Source organism: Lucilia sericata, unplaced genomic scaffold (assembly GCF_015586225.1).
Source record: "Lucilia sericata isolate MDLA Ls3-8-SP2 unplaced genomic scaffold, ASM1558622v1 Contig002057F_arrow, whole genome shotgun sequence".
NCBI lineage: Eukaryota > Metazoa > Arthropoda > Insecta > Diptera > Calliphoridae > Lucilia > Lucilia sericata.
In genome coordinates this window covers 15,001-41,557 of record NW_023995915.1, presented here as the reverse complement: position 1 = coordinate 41,557, position 26,557 = coordinate 15,001, and the positions used below count along the sequence as shown (strand labels likewise).

Genomic DNA, 26,557 nt, shown 5'->3' with positions numbered 1-26,557 from the left:
AAAACCCAGAAATCGAAATATACTACCAATTGTAATACTAGGTCCCTGACAAAGTTCGTGCTATCATGGAATGTTTGTAAAATTATTGCCAGATGGCAATCAGGACGATACCAAATAATATGCTTAAATCTAGGACCATATTCGACTGCATTACATGTTTATCAAGGCCCTAGGGATAATCGGAAAGAGCGAATGTACTTAGTAGAAAGAGAGGGGAAGTAAACCTGAAGAATGTAGAACAAGTAAGAAGTTATAGTCGGGCGAGGTGATTTAGTTTTTATAATGAAGCATTTCAGTTGAATTGTACCTTGTCTCAGATATACTTAAGCCATTTATTGTGGAATAAAATTTTGGACATTTAAATCAAATTTTGAAGGGGACTTTTTGTAGGGGCTAGGGTCAAATGAGGCCATATAATTATAAAATTCATGAGGGTTATTAAGGCTAGTATAGAACTTGGTTTTACAGCTTTTTGTCGAGATAGGAGTAGGTGACATAATAGACCGATCTTAACCATTTTCTAAATCGACCCATGATTCTAAGCCGATTGGTATACTTTAAGGTGAGTATAGGTCCAATATTATTGTGCGTTACAAACAACAGCACAAACCCAATATACCCTCCCCACTAAAGTGGTGTAGGGTATAAAAATGGATCGGTAAGTATAGCCCCTCCCCACTAAAGTGGTGTAGGGTATAATAATGGATCGATAAGAATAGCCCCAACGAAGGGAGGACTAGAACTTTCCTCAAAATGAATAAGATCTAGGTTAGCACGATGTTATGTGCTCTTAGTTGATTCAGACTAATGTAGAGCAAGCGGAGAGGACAGTGAAAAACTGAACCACTTTCTCTGTCATTACCAGGCTTTCGTCGGTAAGAAGACTGATTTTCTAAATAATGGATGACAATCCCTTTGAAAGATCATCTTTTCAAGAAAATTCTTCATGTAAAGAAGATCACTACAGGCCCGAGATAGGTGTATTTCTTTGGATCTGATATAGTGCATTTCATCCTTTTACAATCAGCTTTTTTGATCGAAAATTGAATCAAATATGCATTTCAAATAGATGTCCTGACTCCTGAGTTGGTTAGCTTTTGTTCTTCAGCTTTCGCAATGGCCTCAAACTGGTTTATTATGCTCATCTTCTGGTTCTAAAATGTTAACTATTTTACTCCCTAGTCAATTTGATCTGACTCCGAACCTACTTGATCTATGGCTTAATTTTCTCCCTATATTCCAAAGTTCTAGCAAAAAACTTCCTAATTGTACACCGCCAGAGCTTCACCGTTAGATTGTAACTATTCGTTCTTAATTCAAAACTGTACCGAAGTCGCGTGTCTTACAAAAACTTTAACTCCCAATAACTAAGAGGGACATACATATATATTTTCATTTTAATGAACCAGCTTTCTCATGACTTATTACTAATAAAAACTTTTATGGTTAAATAAACTCCATCATTGGAGTGATTGATTGACTGGTTTTACGAAGTTTATTTGTGCTCTATGCTAAAATTGGCTTCAAGGGTACCTTTTTAGGATTATATAGTTTTACCGGCTAATATCAATCTACGAGGTATTTAATTTTAAAACTCAAACCATGACAATAAGTAAGCCCATTACTAGACAGCGCTGCTTTCTATATAAACTCCTTAATGGGTCTACCTGAAGTCTAAAGATATTATTCCCATCATTTATACAAAGTCAACGTTTCATATATCCCATGTTTTTCATAAATAAACGATAACTAACATATTGATACTTTTTTTATAAATCCCCTGCTAAATATAGAATAATTTTTCAGTTTTTATCTTATGCATTGATCCCTTTCAAATGTTTATGAACTTTTATAACCTTCAAATTTGTTAAATTTATGACTTCAATTTTATTTTTTTTTTGTTTTATTAGAATTAATTATTTGGTGTTGTTGTTGTTTTTAGCATGCAATAAATGATTGAAAACATGTTTATTGAACATTGTTAATGACATTATTATAACATCGAATTGAGAGCAATATTAGAGGTGACCAGCTTGTCAAATCATAATCAAGGCTCAGATATCCAAAAAATATAGTCTATAGTCTAGTCTATAGTCTAGTCTATAGTCCAGTCTATAGTCTAGTCTATAGTCTAGTCTATAGTCTAGTCTATAGTCTAGTCTATAGTCTAGTCTATAGTCTAGTCTATAGTCTAGTCTATAGTCTAGTCTATAGTCTAGTCTATAGTCTAGTCTATAGTCTAGTCTATAGTCTAGTCTATAGTCTAGTCTATAGTCTAGTCTATAGTGTAGTCTATAGTCTAGTCTATAGTCTAGTCTATAGTGTAACCTATAGTCTAGTCTATAGTCTAGTCTATAGTCTAGTCTATAGTCTAGTCTATAGTCTAGTCTATAGTCTAGTCTATAGTCTAGTCTATAGTCTAGTCTATAGTCTAGTCTATAGTCTAGTCTATAGTCTAGTCTATAGTCTAGTTTATAGTCTAGTCTATAGTCTAGTCTATAGTCTAGTATAGTCTATAGTCTAGTTTATAGTCTAGTCTATAGTCCAGTCTATAGTCTAGTCTATAGTCTAGTCTATAGTCTAGTCTAGTCTAGTCTAGTCTATAGTCTAGTCTAGTCTATAGTCTAGTCTATAGTCTAGTCTATAGTCTAGTCTATAGTCTAGTCTATAGTCTAGTCTATAGTCTAGTCTATAGTCTAGTCTATAGTCTAGTCTATAGTCTAGTCTATAGTCTAGTCTATAGTCTAGTCTATAGTCTAGTCTATAGTCTAGTCTATAGTCTAGTCTAGTCTAGTCTATAGTCTACTAGGCTATAGTCTAGGCTATAGTCTAGTCTATAGTCTAGTCTATAGTCTAGTCTATAGTCTAGGCTATAGTCTAGGCTATAGTCTAGTCTATAGTCTAGTCTATAGTCTAGTCTATAGTCTAGTCTATAGTCTAGTCTTTAGTCTAGTCTATAGTCTAGTCTATAGTCTAGTCTATAGTCTAGTCTATAGTCTAGTCTATAGTCTAGTCTATAGTCTAGTCTATAGTCTAGTCTATAGTCTAGTCTATAGTCTAGTCTATAGTCTAGTCTAGTCTAGTCTATAGTCTAGTCTATAGTCTAGTCTATAGTCTAGTCTATAGTCTAGTCTATAGTCTAGGCTATAGTCTAGTCTATAGTCTAGTCTATAGTCTAGTCTATAGTCTAGGCTATAGTCTAGGCTATAGTCTAGTCTATAGTCTAGTCTATAGTCTAGTCTATAGTCTAGTCTATAGTCTAGTCTATAGTCTAGTCTATAGTCTAGTCTTTAGTCTAGTCTATAGTCTAGTCTATAGTCTAGTCTAGTCTATAGTCTAGTCTATAGTCTAGTCTATAGTCTAGTCTATAGTCTAGTCTATAGTCTAGTCTATAGTCTAGTCTATAGTCTAGTCTATAGTCTAGTCTATAGTCTAGTCTATAGTCTAGTCTATAGTCTAGTCTATAGTCTAGTCTATAGTCTAGTCTATAGTCTAGTCTATAGTCTAGTCTATAGTCTAGTCTATAGTCTAGTCTATAGTCTAGTCTATAGTCTAGTCTGTAGTCTAGTCTATAGTCTAGTCTAGTCTAGTTCTATAGTCTAGTCTATAGTCTAGTCTAGTTAGTCTATAGTCTATAGTCTAGTCTATAAGTCTAGTCTAGTCTAGTCTTTAGTCTAGTCTAGTCTAGTCTAGTCTATAGTCTAGTCTATAGTCTAGTCTATAGTCTAGTCTATAGTCTAGTCTATAGTCTAGTCTATAGTCTAGTCTATAGTCTAGTCTATAGTCTAGTCTATAGTCGTTCTAGTCTATAGTTAGTCTATAGTCTAGTCTATAGTTAGTCTATAGTCTAGGTCTATAGTCTAGTCTATAGTCTAGGTCTATAGTCTAGTCTATAGTCTAGTCTAGTAGTTAGTCTATAGTCTAGTCTATAGTCTAGTCTATAGTCTAGTCTATAGTCTAGTCTATAGTCTAGTCTATAGTCTAGTCTATAGTCTAGTCTATAGTCTAGTCTATAGTCTAGTCTATAGTCTAGTCTATAGTCTAGTCTATAGTCTAGTCTATAGTCTAGTCTATAGTCTAGTATATAGTCTAGTCTATAGTCTAGTATATGGTCTAGTCTATAGTCTAGTCTATAGTCTAGTCTATAGTCTAGCCTATAGTCTGGCCTATAGTCTAGCCTATAGTCTAGTCTATAGTCTAGTCTATAGTCTAGTCTATAGTCTAGTCTATAGTCTAGTCTATAGTCTAGTCTATAGTCTAGTCTATAGTCTAGTCTATAGTCTAGTCTATAGTCTAGTCTATAGTCTAGTCTATAGTCTAGTCTATAGTCTAGTCTATAGTCTAGTCTATAGTCTAGTCTATAGTCTAGTCTATAGTCTAGTCTATAGTCTAGTCTATAGTCTAGTCTATAGTCTAGTCTATAGTCTAGTCTATAGTCTAGTCTATAGTCTAGTCTATAGTCTAGTCTATAGTCTAGTCTATAGTCTAGTCTATAGTCTAGTCTATAGTCTAGTCTATAGTCTAGTCTATAGTCTAGTCTATAGTCTAGTCTATAGTCTAGTCTATAGTCTAGTCTATAGTCTAGTCTATAGTCTAGTCTATAGTCTAGTCTATAGTCTAGTCTATAGTCTAGTCTATAGTCTAGTCTATAGTCTAGTCTAGTCTAGTCTATAGTCTAGTCTATAGTCTAGTCTATAGTCTAGTCTATAGTCTAGTCTATAGTCTAGTCTATAGTCTAGTCTATAGTCTAGTCTATAGTCTAGTCTATAGTCCAGTCTATAGTCTAGTCTATAGTCTAGTCTATAGTCTAGTCTATAGTCTAGTCTATAGTCTAGTCTATAGTCTAGTCTATAGTCTAGTCTATAGTCTAGTCTATAGTCTAGTCTATAGTCTAGTCTATTGTCTAGTCTATAGTCTAGTCTATAGTCTAGTCTATAGTCTAGTCTATAGTCTAGTCTATAGTCTAGTCTATAGTCTAGTCTATAGTCTAGTCTATAGTCTAGTCTATAGTCTAGTCTATAGTCTAGTCTATAGTCTAGTCTATAGTCTAGTCTATAGTCTAGTCTATAGTCTAGTCTATAGTCTAGTCTATAGTCTAGTCTATAGTCTAGTCTATAGTCTAGTCTATAGTCTAGTCTATAGTCTAGTCTATAGTCTAGTCTATAGTCTAGTCTATAGTCTAGTCTATAGTCTAGTCTATAGTCTAGTCTATAGTCTAGTCTATAGTCTAGTCTATAGTCTAGTCTATAGTCTAGTCTATAGTCTAGTCTATAGTCTAGTCTATAGTCTAGTCTATAGTCTAGTCTATAGTCTAGTCTATAGTCTAGTCTATTGTCTAGTCTATTGTCTAGTCTTTAGTCTAGTCTATAGTCTAGTCTATAGTCTAGTCTATAGTCTAGTCTATAGTCTACTCTATTGTCTAGTCCTATAGTCTAGTCTTTAGTCTAGTCTATAGTCTAGTCTATAGTCTAGTCTATAGTCTAGTCTATAGTCTACTCTATTGTCTAGTCTATAGTCTAGTCTATTGTCTAGTCTATTGTCTAGTCTATAGTCTAGTCTATAGTCTAGTTTATAGTCTAGTCTATTGTCTAGTCTATTGTCTAGTCTATAGTCTAGTCTATACTCTAGTCTTGTCTATAGTCTGGTCTAGTCAATAGTCTTATCTATATTCTTGTTTCTAGTCTATTGTCTAGTCTATACTCTAGTCTTGTCTATAGTCTGGTCTAGTCAATAGTCTTATATATATTCTAGTTTCTAGTCTATTGTCTAGTCTAACCTATATTCTAGTATATAGTCTAGTCTATATTCTAGTTGAGAGTCTTGTCTATAATATAGGCGGCCTATACGGACTAAACATTACCTGAATAGGAACCAAAAATCACATCCCAGGGACTTGATAAACTAGATCAGACGTACTGTCCGATCTGTGAATTGTCTTACAACCTGGTCACCTGCGCATGTAAGAGAGAAAATGTGATGCGTGTCTGTCTCTGAGTAAAACATATTGTTGTTAAATAATCATTGATTATTTTTTTGTTTACAAGCAACAAGTACAGCAATAAGTTAATATAAACAAGTTCACAATTTATCGGCCAGAATTTTAACCTTGTTTAACAGTCTAGGGGTGTAATTGAATATGCCTACAATTGGTATAATAAATTATTTTTAGTACAACATTAAGTTGAACAAATAAGTATTAAGAAAATATGCAAGAGCAACTACAAAAATGTTTGCAATAATTTGTAGCATGATATAGAAGTATAACAGGGTAATTGCAAATAGGTAAATAGGAGCTAGAAGAATAAAGAAAGGAAGAATTTTTTTCAAGGCTTCTGTGATAAATTGTACTTTTATTGGACCCAAAACTTTCCACACTTTAATCAAACAATACATAAATACCGCCTGCATTAATCGGGCTTTCTTGTTTGGAAAATTTTTCAATTACTTTTTTTAAACAGATTTAAATGTCATTGTTTGTCAATGTCACTTAATGCCTTTTTCATCGTATCTTTTGTCAATTTGTTAATGATACTTTCTTTTTATCAATTAAGCAACAATCAAGTTTAAACACACACAATTGATGCCCTACAGTCGGTATTTACGTTTGATTTGAGAAGTATAATAAAGCCCACGCGATCGATATTGGGGCTAAACATTGGTCCCTTAAAACTCTCTAACAGTTTTAAGGCAAATTTTAAACTCAAATTCATTCTTAATTACTTAAAGTTTTCTACAAATGAAATTCTAAATAGACAATATAGGGGATGTTCAAAATTCTGTATTGCCCAACCTTCATGTCTTTAACATTGCGTGTGACATTCCAATTAAGTTTAAGGAAATAATAAAATATGAATATAAAAGAAAAGAAATATAGTTGACTTTCATATTTGGTGGTCTTTTCTAATTCACTTAAAATTTATTATTTTCGATTAAAACTAATTGTATAATTTAATTTTGATGACTTTGTTGGCCCATTTCGAAACACCTCAAAAGAAAACAACTTAAAAAACAAATTCAATTTGAATGATATGTTTCTGATTGTTCGGACAATTGAGGACAAAATATGAGTGTTAAATGTTAGAAAAAAAATTTGATTTTCTAATTTGTAGTTTTTCAATCAAAGATAATCAAAGAAATACCTTTAAAGTATTTTTTTTTTTTCTAAGTGAATTTAATCACGCCACTACCATCATCAGTGCGACCATTAACACGAAACTTATAAACATATTTCTTGAACATTTCAATCACTTTATGAGTGACACTTTAGAAAAAAAGTGTCATTTCTACATGTCAGATTAGGAGTTTGTTTATGGGAATAATAAATAATTTATGATTTGTTGCCAACAAACTATTAGTATAACTAACGATTCTAATTATTAAATTGAATTGATAAAATTAAACTATTAACACTCGTGGTAACACAATTTCAAGTACCTACATTTTTCTTAACAAAATTTTAACTATTCTTTTCAAAAGTGAGTAGATTATTTGTGGCCCATATAAAGATAATTTTATAGAACTATAGGCCTATAAAATGTTTAAGAATTTCAAGTCGAGTTTATAAATGTTTCTTGACGTTGACATTTAAAAGTGTTGTATGTGTGTCAAACGTTGTATAGAAATGTTTAATTGATTAGTTATTATTGGAATATTGGGAACATTTTAGTAAAAGATTAAGCTACGAGATTAGTAATAGTCAGTGAACTAGAACTAAACTAGAACAAAACTAGAACTAAACTGGAACTAAACTGGAACTAAACTAGAACTGAACTAGAACTGAACTAGAACTGAACTAGAACTGAACTAGAACTGAACTAGAACTGAACTAGAACCGAACTAGAACTGAACTAGAACTGAACTAGAACTGAACTAGAACTGAACTAGAACTGAACTAGAACTGAACTAGAACTGAACTAGAACTGAACTAGAACTGAACTAGAACTGAACTAGAACTGGACTAGAACTGAACTAGAACTGAACTAGAACTGAACTAGAACTGAACTAGAACTGAACTAGAACTGAACTAGAACTGAACTAGAACTGAACTAGAACTGAACTAGAACTGAACTAGAACTGAACTAGAACTGAACTGGAACTCAACTAGAACTGAACTAGAACTGAACTAGAACTGAACTTGAACTGAACTAGAACTGAACTAGAACTGAACTAGAACTGAACTAGAACTGAACTAGAGCTGAACTAGAACTGAACTAGAACTGAACTAGAACTGAACTAGAACTGAACTAAAACAGAACTAAAGCTGAACTAGAACTGAACTAGAACTGAACTAGAACTGAACTAGAACTGAACTAGAACTGAACTGGAACTGAACTAGAACTGAACTAGAACTGAACTAGAACTGAACTAGAACTGAACTAGAACTGAACTAGAACTGAACTAGAAATGAACTAGAACTGAACTAGAACTGAACTAGAACTGAACTAGAACTGAACTAGAACTGAACTAGAACTGAACTAGAACTAACCTAGAACTGAACTGGAACTGAACTAGAACTGAACTAGAACTGAACTAGAACTGAACTAGAACTGAACTAGAACTGAACTAGAACTGAACTAGAACTGAACTAGAACTGAACTAGAACTGAACTAGAACTGAACTAGAAACTAGAACTAGACTGAACTAGAACTGAACTAGATCTGAACTAGAACTGAACTAGAACTGAACTAGAACTGAACTAGAACTGAACTAGAACTGAACTAGAACTGAACTAGAGCTGAACTAGAACTGAACTAGAACTGAACTAGAACTGAACTAGAGCTGAACTAGAACTGAATTAGAACTGAACTAGAACTGAATTAGAACTGAACTAGAACTGAACTAGAACTGAACTAGAACTGAACTAGAACTGAACTAGAACTGAACTAGAACTGAACTAGAACTGAACTAGAACTGGACTAGAACTGAACTAGAACTGACTAGAAACTGAACTAGAACTAACTGAACTAGAACTGAACTAGAACTGAACTAGAACTGAACTAGAACTGAACTAGAACTGAACTAGAACTGAACTAGAACTGAACTAGAACTGAACTAGAACTGAACTAGAACTGAACTAGAACTGAACTAGAACTGAACTAGAACTGAACTAGAACTGAACTAGAACTGAACTAGAACTGAACTAGAACTGAACTAGAACTGAACTAGAACTGAACTAGAACTGAACTAGAACTGAACTAGAACTGAACTAGAACTGAACTAGAACTGAACTAGAACTGAACTAGAACTGAACTAGAACTGAACTAGAACTGAACTAGAACTGAATTAGAACTGAACTAGAACTGAACTAGAACTGAACTAGAACTGAACAAGAACTGAACTAGAACTAGAACTGAACTAGAACTGAACTAGAACTGAACTAGAACTGAACTAGAACTGAACTAGAACTGAACTAGGACTGAACTAGAACTGAACTAGAACTTAACTAGAGCTGAACGGAACTATAATTGACAATGATTCTTTGGTAGTAAAAGAACCACGACTCGTTGGTACAGATAGAGAACTGAACTAGAACTGAACTAGAACTGAACTAGAACTGAACTAGAACTGAACTAGAACTGAACTAGAACTGAACTAGAACTGAACTAGAACTGAACTAGAACTGAACTAGAACTGAACTAGAACTGAACTAGAACTGAACTGAACTAGAACTGAACTAGAACTGAACTAGAACTGAACTAGAACTGAACTAGAACTGAACTAGAACTGAACTAGAACTGAACTAGAACTGAACTAGAACTGAACTAGAACTGAACTAGAACTGAACTAGAACTGAAGTAGAACTTAACTAGAGCTGAACGGAACGGAACTATAATTGACAATGATTCTTTGGTATTAAAAGAACCACTACTCGTTGGTACAGATAGAGTTACGATTAATCTTTGGATTGATCATTATTGCTCCTATGATGTCTATTGAAAGATTCACAATATATCATGTTTGTAGACTACTATACAAACTATGATTAGTTTGGACTAGTAAAGGAGCTACAACTCCTCTTGGTAAAAAGCTCTGATAGCCGGTATTCATGTACTTTTTAATGACCTATAGCTCTTTGTGTTTCAACTATTGATCTTGCTAGTTCTTGATCTTGTTTTTAGACTACTAAAAAATCCATGATTAGTGCACCAAAATTATTAAAAAGCCTTGACTGATTTGAAAGATGAACCAGTGAACTTTTCCCATTACTGCTAAAAGAGCCATAACTGATCTGGTGTTCATGCTACTAAATGTTGAAAGTTTAATTTGGTGTTATAAAGATTATGTATATTCATACACTTGTTAATATTTCACCGAAATCAATTGTACTTGTCTGCCACCTCACATCACATCTTCACCTGCTGCCAATCAGTGTTTTTGTATAGATTTTAATCAATTTATACGTGTTTCTCCCCAAAAGCACCTATTTTTGATAAGATTTTTGTTTATTTCTCAAAACATTCACTATCGGCTCCATCAATTTTAAGCCACGTGCTTTTATTTTCAATGACCTATATTTTGTGAAAAGGTAAAATTAACTGAAAAACTGGGAAAACGAAACATTATAATTAGCTGCATGCCACAAAAGCGTGTCATTCATTTAAAACAAAATTTTGTGGCAAAAACGAGTATAAATAACATTTTTTATTGAAACAAAAAAAAAAAAACAAGAGTCTTCTTTGGCATCAGTTTGTTGTTTTTAGTAGTTTGAGCAGCGCATTTATTGCGTCAACATTTGCATTCTCTTGTGTGCTGCCAACCACTGATGATTCCAAAGTCCATTTATTCAACTTTCTTGTTTGCTACAAGAATAAAAAACGGAAAAAATAAAAAAATTATAAAAACAACATATATGTATACATACTTGATACATATGTATTTACATACATACAGATGTTTTCAGTTTCGCCTGCAACTCATGGGGGATTTTAATTTGTTTATATCTCTGAGTATATCTACTATATAAACGTGTGCTAAATTTGTATTTTTGTCGATATATTGTACAAATTTTTAATTGCTCTCCCAGAAAGTTCTTCCAACCCGATGTCTTTTATCGTAAACTCTGCATTGTTCGAGATGGCATATTACAGACATCGAAGAGACTAAAATAAAAGATCTTTTATCTCTTTCTTAGTCCCACTTCAGCTGGTATTTATCTCCAATATAAAACTTATTGTTAAAATACAGGTAGAGTTTATTCCCCGATTAGAAGAGATGTTATTCCCAGAATTTCAAAAAGGAACTATGAAGAAAGATCATTCCAGCAAATTATCTATTTTTATACTACTGAAAGAGTAATGATTGTTATATCTTCGATACTTGAAGGAGTCTTAATAGATCATGTTTTTAGTCCACTTAAAGTTGGAGCATTTTATTATTAGATCTAGATCATAGAGACCTAACTCAAATTGTATTCTAGAGATCAAATATATCTGAGGATTTTAGTTAGAAACTTTTACATCATTTCTTAGATTCAATTGTTCAGTTGTATGTATATGTTTGAGTTTAATACTGACAGATATCCAAAGGTCTATAATGTATTTTCAAAGAATGACAGTTGTAAAGTTCAAAGTTGTGCCTTTCTTGGCATTGCTGGCGGTCTTGGACATCATTCTGTACCTGTCGCCTATATAATATTTTGTAGCGGAACAATTTTATACAAAGTGGGTCTACTTGATAAGGGAAATTTCCTATGCGTCATTACAGATTTTGATTTTACGAATCTTAATCGATTTTCCAACTAGGAACGACTGGTTTGTACCCATTAGACTGTTTGATGGGTGTGCAGTTTTCACTGACGGCTCCAAGATAAATACCTAAATTGTCATAACCGAATTCGGATCGATATGATATATGATACCATATCAGTTCCGTCGCTTTCCAGATCGCTATGATGTCTGTTCGGAAGACACTACATTCGTCAGGAAGTCTGAATGAACGTTCTATGTAGGTGTAAGCGATGTAGACACCGGCACCCGTGTCTACATCTACATAGAACGTTCATTCAGACTTCCTGACGAATGTAGTGTCTTCCGAACAGACATCATAGCTGTTCTCAGAACATTGGCTTGTCACATGGTACATTCGCGCCCGGTTTTAGATTAAAGAAAAGCCCTTATGGACATTATGAGCCTATTTACCATTAGACTGTGTTGAGAACCGGATTAGGATCGAACCTTGATATATGTATGTAACAGGGAAATGACGGTAAAACCACCCATTTGTAATTTTTATTGGTTAATATTCCAGGGACTTCGCGACATCATTCACCAGTCCTGGAATAGTAGATTGGATTACAAAATATCAAAGGCCAGCACTTGATGTGATAGTCGGGTCACTGCAATGTAAATAGGAATGAGGTTGCGGACTAACTTACTATAATTAGGTTCTTTTCTCTAGAATCCACGACATCATTCACCAGTCCAGGAATAGTAGATTATCGCCAGCAGTTGATATGAAGGGTACCAAGATACTTATAGGACTGGATAAAAGCAGTCTAAGGATTCCGATAGGGATGCTTACGGGATTATGACCTTTGTCAGTAAGTGGGACAGTAATATAGCCGACTATTGCTGGTTATGCGAAGACACAGAGCAAATAACTTGCCACTATCCTAGGATATAGAATATCAGGATGAACTGGATGTGTAATAGGTTCAATGACGAACTGGACTGACTGGGAAATTGCTAAACTTAACCCTCACAGTCTACTAGGTTTTATCAAGGTAATTAGTCACATCTTCTTTAGACAATTAATTGGGTAAATCATTGGGGTTGAAACTCCTTAAGAACGGTGCTGGTTCCATTAATCATACCTCTCTACCTATCATCTTTCTTTCTAGTGTACTGTGTTTGTGAATCTTTACTCTCTTTGAGAGGAATCACAATGGACCTTATGGTCTCCGAGTGGATGTACTTTTTGATTTTGTATAACCCTTCTTAAACTTAACCTTATTTTCTCACCTAATTAAAGAGAGAGTGACGATTGGTGGACTAATAAGTGATGATTCGTCTTGTTATAACAATTTACTTTGCTTCTATACTTCTAAAAGATCTATTCTTATTTAAACTTCTTTATCGGCTACTATTATGACTTTGTCCTCTAATAGAGGAACTAGAGATCGTAGATCGAATGTAGCTCCCAGTCTATCAAAGATATATAATTGTGTTTGTTATTTGACTATAAAAAAGTAGTAAGGGGATCTTGCAAGAGGTTCCCAGACAAATAGAAAACCCAAGATAGGTAAATTAAAGAGTAAATGACTTTAAATAGATCTTGTTCGTAAGCTATTCCTAAGTAACGAACGATTTGTAGACTCTTAAAGAAATCACGTTTAATCTGGTTCTTAGAGTTTTAAGATGCTTCAAAGTTCCGAAATTAGGAAAACCTAGTGATTTTTTAGATCAGCCTATATTCCCTCCTCTTTAGGGTATATGCATTGCCACCTATAATTTGGTTAATTTTCAATTTACAACACTCTTTACATGGCATTGATCCCGCTTGCTATGTAAGTCCAAAGAAAGTATTCCACATCATAAGGAAACAATTGCATTTACGCATAAATTAATAAATAAATAACAAGAAAGTGTTTTTTGTTTCTTTTTTTAGGTTATTTTTTTTTCTTAAGCTTTTTTTATGCAATAAAGCTTCCGTTGCAACTGCATTTTTTCTTGTTGTTATTGTTGTTTATTTTTGTAACTTGAGTTTTTATTTTATGGCATTCTTATCAAATCTACACGTATCACCACTCACTTTTTTTTATTTTTTGGACGAGGGTTAACTGAAAAGGTCTTTAAAAGTTTTTTAGGGGTTTATTACAATTTAAAAGGTAAAGATCCATTACAATTTATTTAACATTAAATTACACAGGCCGACAAAATTGTAAAAAGTTATAACATCACTATAAAGACTCAAATGAGACACCCCAAAAAGAAACACCAAAACGAATGAAGGAAATAAATTCGAAAAACTTACCTGCCCTCGTCCTATTTCCATAGACAGACTATTTATAAAGTAATAATAATAAAAACTGGTATTTGTGGTTTATTTATGAAAAAACAATTACAAAGCGAAAAAACACACTAAACTGCAATACAATTGCAATGATTTCATGGATTTAAACAACTGCAACAACAAAATTATACAAACTATGCAGTTGTTTTCAGCCTTAAAATAAATAAAAATAACAACACACACGTTAAACAGGTTTCTGCATGCCATTGTATGCTATAAACAAAAAAACACAAGTCAGACGTGGTCTATCAGCTGTTTTCTACTTTCCGAAAGTAGTTCAAGTTTTTACGTATATTTTCATGTGGTTGCTTAAATAATTTGTTGTTTTTGTAGCTTTTGTTTCCTGCTGTTGTTGTTGTTGTTGCTGTACTATTGTGTCATTAAACCAGACGGCCTATTTTTCTTCTAGTAGTTTTATTTTGTTTGGGTTTTTTGAAGCGAAAGCTTTACGAGAAGTGTGTTTGTTTTTGTTGTTTCTCTGCAATCATATACATATGTTATGTAAAGGTCAAAGTTCTAGTCTAAGTCACTTACTAACTCTCTTTTGCATATTTTTCTTTGTTTTTATTGTTATCTCACTTGTTAATCGCTTGGTTAGTGAGTTGCATTAAGTTTAAGTGCATTTGAGGTTGTTGGTGTTCTGTAGTTCCAATGTTAAGAGTGGTAAAGTGACGGTGAAGGTGAAGAGGGGACGGGGCAAGGGAACAGAGGGTGGAGAACAGGAAGGAGAGGGAACAGCGGGGCCGGGGCCGGGGAAACAGGGACAGGGAGGGAAAGAAGGGGGGGAACGAACGAACGAACGAACGAACGAAACGAACGAACGAACGAACGAACGAACGAACGAACGAACGAACGAACGAACGAACGAACGAACGAACGAACGAACGAACGAACGAACGAACGAACGAACGAACGAACGAACGAACGAACGAACGAACGAACAACGAACGAACGAACGAACGAACGAACGAACGAACGAACGAACGAACGAACGAACGAACGAACGAACGAACGAACGAACGAACGAACGAACGAACGAACGAACGAACGAACGAACGAACTAACGAACGAACGACGAACGAACGAACGAACGAAGAACGAACGAACGAACGAACGAACGAACGAACGAACGAACGAACGAACGAACGAACGAACGAACGAACGAACGAACGAACGAACTAACGAACGAACTAACTGAACTAACTAACGAACTAACAACTAACGAACTAACTAACGAACGAACTAACGAACTAACTAACTGAACTAACTAACTAACTAAACTAACTAACTAACTAACAACTAACTAACGAACTAACTAACTAACTAACTAACTAACTAACTAACCAACTAACTAACCACTAACTAACTAACTACCTAACTAACTACTACTATAGCCTGCGCTTTCACTTGGAAGCATGTGCAGTGATTACGAAGACGATAATATATCTGAACTTCAGGGTTATGTAGATCACAGTATTTAAAATTCAAACTAATACGCCCACTGTCCTCCTTGTCCTGTTGTTAACATTCTCCATAACCCACAGATTAACATATAACTGTTAACGAAAAAAGCTTTTCGCACTGCACTGCACTTTATAACATAACTATAACATTATCATACCAGAAACCTGTTAAGTTAACATAAACATATGATAAACACATGCGCTTTCGTTAATGAGAGTAAAAGAGATGTAAACAAAATCTGAACAAACAAAACAACAACAAAAATACGAGAATATACTAGAACGCAACAACATTTCTGTACACTAATGCGAGAAATGTTTGTTTCTTTCTGGGACCTCCAAACAGACACCACAATAAATAGAGAAAAAATGCAAACCAAAATAAACATTTGTATTCTTATTGGAACTGAAGAATAGAATGAAAAAGAACAACATAATTTTATTAAATAAATAAAATTGAATGATAAATAGGACAATAATATTTGCTAATAAGGGAAAAATACCAATTAATAACAAATGTTTATGTAAATTATAGTAGAATAATAAATATGTTTGTTTGTAAGTGCTGCTGCTGATAACAAAAAAAAATAATTTTACATTCTACTCCAATTAAGGCAATATGAAGTTGTTGTTGTTATTTTTTGCTGCTTTTTATATATTATTCTTATCAATTCATACTTGTTTCGATGTACAGCTAACGACTCTAAAATATCCAAAAACAAAAGAGATGTTTACAACTTTTATTGACATTTATTTGAAGTGTTGTAATTTAGGAATGAGAAAATTAAGGCAGAATGTTCTAAATAAGTTTTCGACTAGTTTATGGGCTGTCTCTGGACTTATCTATTGACTAGGCAATGGACTAGTGCATAAAGTTATTCATCCCTATCGCCAATTAAAATTTCGCGTCAAATCTATTCGCATACTATTGATAATGAAAAGTTTAACTGTAACTAACCGCCTAAATCGATTAACCTTTAAATGGGCCACCGGTAGCTTAAAGGTTCACTTTATCAAAAGGATAAAATCTTTCGATTAACTATATAAAGTTCGGAGATCAGTTTTCATTGGTATAACAAGAACATTGAGAACTTGTTTTTTAGGTCCAAGTTCTTCAAAGGTCTGCTTAATTAGCTACCTTGTATCTTCGGGGTACGATTGGATCTTTTACGCTTCCAACAAAGTCGTTGTGTTCTTCTCAGAGAGGACATAATCAATGCTTCGGCTTTGGATGGCATAAAATATAATTGGGAGGAATCTTATAGATACGAATGCAGTCCGATGAAATAAGTCCTTCAGATCTCGTCGATTAACTATGATTAAAGTGCTAAAACTAGCTAGGAAATACAATTTTGCAATTGAAAGATATAACTTCTCAACTCCCGACGGCTAACTATGACTTATGGTCCAAGATTAGTTAGAGAATACTATTCGGCGAGGTAAATGCCAACTAACGACTAACTAATTATCGAAAGGACAAATGGAATCCTATGAGATAAATTCCTCTATTTTCAATAGCTTCGATACATAAATGTTTGGCTCTAGGTCAGTTCACTACTGGTTTCATCCTCATCTGGTTATTATGTGTTGCCTAAAATATATGTCGATATATCGAGGTTTCTGGGCATCTTGGACTCATCTTAAACGACTATTGTCACAGTTACATCTCTGTGAATGCTCGGTGCCCGGTGAAGAGAAATACATAGATCACTTTGCAAGATAATATCCAAACTTGGTGGGCTATATATCTGGGTCTATACTTACTCTGCAAAAATTATTGAAATCGCAACATTAAATGGAGCAGGATCTTTCGTATATATTTCAATCTTTGCGGAGTAATGATCTAAGGTCTAAGGTATCAAATATTACCTTCATTATAAACATCACGATGTAAGCGACTGAAAAGTGTTACGATTCTATCAGATCGAAATCCTTTGACCTTAATTGTAACCCGTTCTGTGAAAAATTTTTGTATTTCTAAAGCATTTTAAAGGAGTTCTCTAAGGACCAGAGAATAGAGACTAATTTATGGCTATATAGACAGCCATAACTGACTACACTTCCAGTGGTATGATCTGAAATGAAAGAGCGAATGCAGTTGCTATTAGAGGAAGAGAGTTTGAGAAAGTTAAACTAACAAATTCAGAACCATTAAAAACATGAGAAAGGGAATCTTATACGGCCACTTACAACAATGGGTCAATGGTTAGGGCCAGTGAAATTCAATAAGTCCAAGGTTAGTATGATGTTATGCATTCTTGGTGGATGCAAAGGTTTAAGGAAATACGATCCCTCAGAAACACTATTTGGAAAATTCTAAGGCACTATGGCAGGATGGTTGGTTAACGTGGTAGTTCACTGCGCGCGAACAGTCAAGTAAAGTCGAAGAGACTCCGTTTTGACCGGATCAATCCACTCGTCAGATGTAGTATTGTATAGTATTAGATCCAGCCTGTAGCAGTGTGAAATCTCAGGATAACATTAAGCTTAGATCCAGATATCTCACCAAGGTTAGATATGGAGTAACTGCCAGGAAAACTGTTTCTTATTGAAGGAGGTCCACAATATCTTGGCCCCTTTACAAGTGTCTAGGTTATCCACATATTTTCAGCCTTTTGAAGATAGAATCTGAGGATACTACTCTTGATAAAACCTAACGGGGTTGCTACTGGAACGGCGTTGGAGATATGCCGTTCTAACAAGATCATCTCACCTGTTCATTTCCATAATAGTCCCTATGCGTAGGAACCCAAAAAAGGGTAATGTCAGACAGGCGACCCAGCATTGACAGATCTTTCTTGCATTGTCTAGCTAATAAGGAAGTGGTAGTATAAGAATTTAATGAGATATGTGCCGCTTGACTAACGACATTGAAATATAATTTCTTTCACAGATCTCTATATAAGGTTTTTCTATCAACATTAGCATAGAAATCCCGGTAACGGCCCTAAATGTATTTTTTCGGATCTACTTTTAAAATTTATTGAAAGATACAAATCGAGGTGAATAAGCTGGACCAAGAGTTTATGTTCTCTAAAGCTGTCTTAGAACTAGTTCATAGGCTGAACCCAGAACCTTTCCATATAATGTGTAACAACTTCCACGGAACTACAATGTTCCGAAGTTAAATGTATTTTTTCGGATCTACTTTTAAAATTTATTGAAAGATACAAATCGAGTGAATAGGCTGGACCAAGAGTTTACGTTCTCTAAAGCTGTCTTAGAACTGAACCCAGAACCTTTCCATATACAATGTTCCGAAGTTAACAATTTCGACATAAAAACATTTATCTCAACTTAAAATTAAAGCGAGTATTGTGGCAATGATCAAACGTGTTCTAGAATTAAAAAATTGTTTTCTAGCTTGTCCTATTTTTTGTCGTTAGCTGTAAACAAATTCCCTCAAACAACAACATAAAGCACAATTAAAATGTTAACAACATTTTATTGCTTGCATTTTAGTTAAATGAAAAGAAAGAAAAACCACACGAAACTGCATTAATACTCACTCATAAGAAACATTCTTCTCACTGTCTCTCCCTTTCGCTCTTGCACTCTCACTATTAGCAATAGCAGCAGCAGCAGTATCTGAGCAAGTGCGTGCTTTAATATATTTGGTAGAGTGAGTGTAAGTGTGTTATCATATCACTTAAACACTCATACAATCACAATATTATATATTGTTGATATAAGATTAACTCATTGACTGTCATCGTCTCTACCATTTAGTGGGTAGTGTGTGTATAACTGTATGTGTGTACTGCAGTTGACTGAAGTAGAGAAGTAGTATAAAATGTGCTGCTGCGCCAACCTCTGCTGCCATTGTATATTCCGTGTTCTGTCGTTTACTGTGTGTACATTTAGCGATAAAGAAAATTTCCAAGAGCTTCGAAAAATTGAGAAAAAGTCTATGTTACACAGCTGAAAACATTCACAAGCTATCCTAACTTCGTAGAGGATGGGCGTCCAGTTTTCGTGCTCCGTCGCGTATATTTAAAAACACAAATCATATTTTTATAAAATATTTTAAAAAAATCTAAACTCTGTATACATTTTTTTTGTTGTAAAATACAAAAAAAACATTCATTCTGAAAAAATAAAACAACAACAACCGTTGCTAGTGTTTAACAAAAAATTTTAATAAAAAACACGCGTTTTTTGAAAATAAATTAAAACAACTAAAAAAGTGAAATGTATTAATTATTAAAAAAATAAAACTTTAAAAAACACCCTACAAAACAAACAAAAATAACGAGTACCTTTTCAAAAAAAAAAAAAAATCAGCCAATTACAACAACTTTACAACTTTAGTACAAATCTACAGCATCCTGTTCTAACCAACCAACGTCTTATCCTTGACCTTCAAATTATTAAAGAAATTACTTTCGTTCCAAAACTATATAAATTAAACAGAAATAAAATGGCTTTACGTTGTGCTGGTCTTTTCTTGGGCAAAGAGCTCGCCTCTGCCTCTAAACAGTTGCGCTCCTTCAGCACCACCCCTGCTGTGATGGGCGGTTTCTTGAAAAACTCCCCCAACACTGCCTTGGACAAATCGATTTTGGATCGTTATCGCAAATTGGAAACCCCCAGCGATCGTGTTCAAGCCACCTATTTGTGGATCGATGGTACTGGTGAGAATATCCGTTTGAAGGATCGTGTTTTGGACAAGATACCCACTGGTGTAGAAGATTTGCCCAACTGGCAATACGATGGCAGTTCCACCTATCAAGCAGTAGGTGAAAACTCCGATACCACTTTGGTGCCCCGTGCCATATACAAGGATCCCTTCAAGCCCGGCAAGAATGATATTATTGTCATGTGTGACACTTATTTGGCTGATGGCAATGCAACTAAATCCAACAAACGTGCTGCTTTGCAAGCTGCCATCGATAAGGTAACCGATCATGAACCCTGGTTTGGCATTGAACAAGAATACACTTTATTGGATGTGGATGGCCGTCCCTTCGGCTGGCCCGCCAACGGTTTCCCTGCACCCCAAGGTCCCTACTACTGCGGCGTGGGTGCTGATCGTGTGTATGCCCGTGATTTGGTGGAGGCTCATGCTGTTGCCTGTCTGTATGCTGGCATCGATTTTGCCGGCACCAATGCCGAAGTTATGCCCGCCCAATGGGAATACCAAGTGGGTCCCAGTCTAGGCATTAAGGCCAGCGATGATTTGTGGGTGTCTCGTTATATTTTGCATCGCATAGCCGAAGAATTCGGCGTGGTGGTAACCTTCGATCCCAAACCCATGGAGGGACAATGGAACGGCGCTGGCGCCCACACCAACTTCTCCACCAAGGCCATGCGTGCCGATGGCGGCATGAAGGCCATCGAAGAGGCCATCAACAAATTGAGCAAACGTCATGAACGTCACATCAAGGCCTACGATCCCAATGAGGGCAAGGACAACGAACGCCGTCTGGTGGGACGCTTGGAAACCTCCAGCATTGACAAATTCTCCTGGGGTGTGGCCAATCGTGCTGTCAGTGTACGTGTGCCTCGTGGTGTAGCCACTGCTGGCAAGGGCTACTTGGAAGATCGCCGTCCCAGTTCCAATTGTGATCCTTATGCTGTCTGCGATGCTCTTGTAAGAACCTGTTTGTTGAATGAATAAGTTAACAGAGTTAAGAGCTTATCGAACCTCCGATCACTATCACATCATCAACTTCTCTCCCTCTTCAGACAAGAGTAAAAGGGCAGAGAGCTTTATTAAAATAACAACAACAACAACATTAACTATTATTATATTAATATTATTATATTATTAGTACTCATTTTTTTTTAAAGACAACTAAGCAAATTAAACATTAAAATTATAATTCGTAAAAATGAGTTATTCCATTGAATACTTCCTTCAAACTAACCCCTCCTACTCCCCGCAAAAAAAAAAAAAAAACACCCGCCAACAATTTATATTATAATAAGAAATGATGATTATCTTATTAAGAAGGGACTTTTTTTAAATAAGAGAACAAATTCTAAACTATTATCTATTTTATATTTTATTTGTATATAGTTAAACAAAAAACACAAAAGAAATTCCTTTAACCTAAAAAAAAAAATAATTGAAAACATCCTTTTTTTATATACATACATACACACCTAAAACTAAATATAATTTTTAAAAAATTGTTACTAATTTTTATTTTGTTTTTTTGAGTAAATTATATAAATTTTTTTTTTATTTTTTATAGCATTTAAGTTAAATCTGCCATAAATTTTATTATAATTAATAATTATAAAAGAAAAATGTATTTTATTATAAAAAAATATAAGCTACAAAAAAAATTATTGAAAAAACAACACCAAATGGCTGCACAATTTTATTTCTTTTACTATTAAATACTTTCAGAAAATATTAAATTTTCTATAATTTTTTGTTTTATAAACAAAAACCGTCAAACAATTCCCCCTCCCACCCCCAAAAGAAAAGAAAAAATACAGAAATTATATCAAACAAAACAAGAAAAAAATAAATTTTTATCAATTTTTACAGTATTTTTTCTTAAATTAACTTAAACATTTCAGAAATATTTTAAAAATCAAGTAAATAACAAAAAATTGTTGAAAATTTTATCAAAAAAACTTATTTTGTAAGAAATTGTTGTAAAATTAACAAATATTTAAAAATGACACAACAAAAATGAAAAATTAAAAAAAAACATTACAAAACATATTCACTAAATTACTACTACACCCCCCCCCACATACATATTATAGTTGTTAGTTTTCTGGCAAAAACAAAAAAATAACATGAAAAAAAAACAAAAATAAATATAACATGAAATATTCTAAAAATATTAAATTGTTTTATTGCTAAATACTATAGGCAGTTGTCTTATATTCAAATTTCTGTCTCAAAGTAAAAGTTTTTTTCTTTCATACGAATAGTTTTCTAGGTTTCGCTTGTTTCGTCATTTTGTATCTCGTTTTAGTCGAATTTCGTTTACCTTTAAGAAACCGGAAGTGTTTCAGTCACTAATGAGATCAATGATCTCATTTTAATCTATGTCTTAAAAGCGGTGCTGCCAGAGGAATTTCGTTTCTAATTCCTAAACATAAACTTAGAAATTTATATTAGTTCGAAAGCCTTTCTTTAATCTATCTCTTTAATAGAATCTGTTGTATAGGAAGCGAACTGAATGTTCGTCCAACAATTTCTATATCAAACAATCTAAAAAAAAACATTAGAACTGAACAACAACAGAACTAGAACCAAACTAGAAGTAAACTAGAATTGAAATAGATCAGAACTGAACTAGAACTAAATTAGACTTGAACTAGAACTGAAATAGAAGTAAACTAGAACTGAACTAGAACTAAACTAGAACTAAGCTAGAACTAAACTAGAACTAAACTAGAACCGAACTAGAACTGAACTAGAACTGAACTAGACTGAACTAGAACTGAACTAGAACTGAACTAGAACTGAACTAAAACTGAACTAGAACTGAACTAGAACTGAACTAGAACTGAAGTAGAACTGAACTAGAACTGAACTAGAACTGAACTAGAACTGAACTAGAACTGAACTAGAACTGAACTAAAACTGAACTAGAACTGAACTAGAACGGAACTAGAACTGAGAACTGAACTAGAACTGAACTAGAACTGAACTAGAACTGAAACTAGAACTGAACTGGAACTGAAACTGAACTAGAACTGAACTAGGAACTGAACTAGAACTGAACTAGAACTGAATAGAAACTTGAACTAGAACTGAACTGCACTAGAACTGAACTGGAACTGAACTAGAACTGAGCAGTTTGGATAGTTAGTTAGTTCGCTAGTTAGTTAGTTAGTTAGTTAGTTAGTAGTAGTTAGTTAGTTAGTTAGTTAGTTAGTTAGTTAGTTCATTTAAGCCTAAGCCTAAGCTTCTCTGATTCTGACAAATTCCGTCTTTAAAGATGAAATTTCGACAAATGGTATAGTTAGTAGTTATGGAGTTAGTTAGTTAGTTAGTTAGTTAGTTAGTTAGGTTAGTTAGTTAGTTAGTTAGTTAGTAGTTAGTTAGTTTAGTTAGTTAGTTAGTTAGGTAGTTAGTTCGTTAGTTAGTTAGTTAGTTAGTTAGTTAGTTAGTTAGTTAGTTAGTTAGTTAGTTAGTTAGTAGTTAGTTAGTTAGTTAGTTAGTTAGTTAGTTAGTTAGTTAGTTAGTAGTTAGTTAGTTTTAGTTAGTTAGTTGTAGTTAGTTAGTTTAGTTAGTTAGTTAGTTAGTTAGTTGAGTTAGTTAGTTAGTTAGTTAGTTAGTTAGTTGTTAGTTAGTTAGTTAGTTAGTTAGTTATTAGTTAGTTAGTTAGTTAGTTAGTTAGTTAGTTAGTTAGGTTAGTTAGTTAGTTAGTTAGTTAGTTAGTTAGTTAGTTAGTAGTTAGTTAGTAGTTAGTAGTTAGTTAGTTAGTTAGTTAGTAGTTAGTTAGTAGTTAGTTAGTTAGTTAGTTAGTTAGTTAGTTAGTTGTTAGTTAGTTAGTTAGTTAGTAGTTAGTTAGTTAGTTAGTTCGTTAGTTAGTTAGTTAGTTAGTAGTTAGTTAGTTAGTTAGTTAGTTAGTTAGTTAGTTAGTTAGTTCATTTAAGCCTAAGCCTAAGCTTCTCTGATTCTGACAAATTCCGTCTTTAAAGATGAAATTTCGACAAATGGTATAGTAGTAGTTAGTAGTTTAGTAGTAGTTAGTTAGTTAGTTAGTTAGTTAGTTAGTTAGTTGTTAGTTAGGTTAGTTAGTAGTTAGTAGTTAGTAGTTAGTTAGTGTAGTTAGTGTTAGTTAGTTAGTTAGTTAGTTAGTTAGTAGTTAGTTAGTTAGTTAGTTAGTTAGTAGTAGTTAGTTAGTTAGTAGTTAGTTAGTTAGTTAGTTATTAGTTAGTTAGTTAGTAGTTAGTTAGTTAGTTAGTAGTTAGTTGTTAGTTAGTTAGTTAGTTAGTAGTTAGTTAGTTAGTTAGTTAGTTAGTTAGTTAGTTAGTAGTTAGTTAGTTAGTTAGTTAGTTAGTTAGTTAGTTAGTTAGTTAGTAGTTAGTTAGTTAGTTAGTTAGTTAGTTAGTTAGTTAGTTAGTAGTAGTTAGTTAGTTAGTTAGTTAGTTAGTTAGTTAGTTAGTTAGTTAGTTAGTTAGTTAGTTAGTTAGTTAGTTAGTAGTTAGTTAGTTAGTTAGTTAGTTAGTAGTTAGTTAGTTAGTAGTAGTTAGTTAGTTAGTTAGTTAGTTAGTTAGTAGTTAGTTAGTTAGTTAGTTGTTAGTTAGTTAGTTAGTTAGTTAGTTAGTTAGTTAGTTAGTTAGTTAGTAGTTAGTGTAGTTAGTAGTTAGTTAGTTAGTTAGTTAGTTAGTTAGTTAGTTAGTTAGTTAGTTAGTTAGTTAGTAGTTAGTTAGTTAGTTAGTTAGTTAGTAGTTAGTTAGTTAGTTAGTTAGTTAGTTAGTAGTTAGTTAGTTAGTTAGTTAGTTAGTTAGTTAGTTAGTTAGTTAGTTAGTTAGTTAGTAGTTAGTTAGTTAGTAGTTAGTTAGTTAGTAGTTAGTTAGTTAGTTAGTTAGTTAGTTAGTAGTTAGTTAGTTAGTTAGTTAGTTAGTTAGTTAGTTAGTTAGTTGTAGTTAGTTAGTTAGTTAGTTAGTTAGTAGTTAGTTAGTTAGTTAGTTAGTAGTTAGTTAGTAGTTAGTTAGTTAGTTAGTTCGTTAGTTCATTTCATTTAAGCCTAAGCTTCTCTGATTCTGACAAATTCCGTCTTTAAAGATGAAATTTCGACAAATGGTATATTAAAGGTTTTTTATACAAAACAAGTTTTTGAGAAAATTAATCAAAATAATTAATTTATATTAATTACAAATACAAAATAATTTCTCATCAACTTTATATTGTGTTTACATTTGAATGTGTAAAGTAAACAACAAATAGACGGACAAACTTGCATACGGTGTCTCTGAATGTCATCAAACGAATGTGCTTAAACCTGCAAATAGGAATTTTTCATACCCTGCACGTTAAGGAACAAACAAAAGAAACATTTGCTAATCAAAAAAAAAAAAACATTTTCATTTCGGATTAGATCAAAACAACTCTCTATCGTAATCGACTTCGAGCGAAAATTTATCGAAATTTTGAAACTTTTAGAAGAAATAAGTTTAGAATGTTCCGAGATAAAGCCAAAAACAAAATCACTTTATAACTTTGTGTAGAGATTGTAAAGTGTTTGTAATGCTTTTTTAACTGAATCTAATTTAAATTTTTTTCCACTAATTTGTGATGCTCGTGTGGCTTTATTACAAAAATAACATTTTTAATTTTAATAATTTTTCATTGTATTTTTTATAATTTTCTGCTTTTAATTTTAGTCATTGTTAAACGTACCTTTTTCTCTTAATTTATAAATTTCCCGAAATGCTAAAAAATTTCACTTTAAATTTTCTTTTGAATTCTAGGCATTTCTTTTGTTTTATCATTTACTTTTGATTTGTTTATCATTCGTTTTCTTATTTTTTCGAAATATATAAAATGATGCAATTATTTATTTATAAAATTCGTTGATTTCCTAAGAATTGCATTTTTGATGGACGGTGACGTTTTTAATTTCACTTTTTGAAATGTGCCAAATTTTTAATTAACACGATTAACGTAAAGAGAGGATGTTGAGAATAAATCAAATTTACTTTAAACAAAAAAACTATTAAAAATTAAATTTCGAAATAATTTACGAAAAGATAAGCAATTTTTTCCTACACGTATGAAAATAATGCGGTTTACTATAACTTTATAGTGTATTCTGTAGTTTATTTGGAACTAGTCGAGTCTATGCTCTCGTATATGTACTCAACTGTAGTCTGTTCTTTAACATCAACGAAAGTCTGACCTTTATTCTGGTCCATGATCTCAGCCATAGTCTGGTCTATGGTCTCGTGTATAGTCTTTAGTCTTGTATGCAGTCTGGTTTATAGTCTTGACTATACTATTATATCTATAGTCTAGGCTGTAGTCTGGTCTATATTCTCGATTATAATCTAGACAACAATAGTCCCCAATATAATCATATAACTGGTTTCAACCTACCTTTTGATCGAACATATTTATATGATAACAGTAATATAAATAAATGTCTACATGTGTCATAAAT

General features: G+C 33.2%; 1 protein-coding gene across 1 annotated transcript; it reads left to right on the top strand.

The window, feature by feature from the left end:
• Window positions 1-19,296: 19,296 nt before the first annotated feature.
• LOC119613310 (glutamine synthetase 1, mitochondrial) lies at window positions 19,297-22,226 on the top strand. Its single transcript, XM_037969321.1, has one exon. It carries the CDS (start codon window positions 19,894-19,896, stop codon window positions 21,091-21,093), a length of 1,200 nt encoding a protein of 399 aa, XP_037825249.1. The 5' UTR covers window positions 19,297-19,893; the 3' UTR covers window positions 21,094-22,226.
• The last annotated feature ends 4,331 nt before the right edge of the window (window positions 22,227-26,557 follow it).

Bases quoted from the DNA above. Each gene is read 5' to 3' on its own strand.
- LOC119613310 (XM_037969321.1), top strand. From the start codon at position 19,894: ATGGCTTTACGTTGTGCTGGTCTTTTCTTGGGCAAAGAGCTCGCCTCT.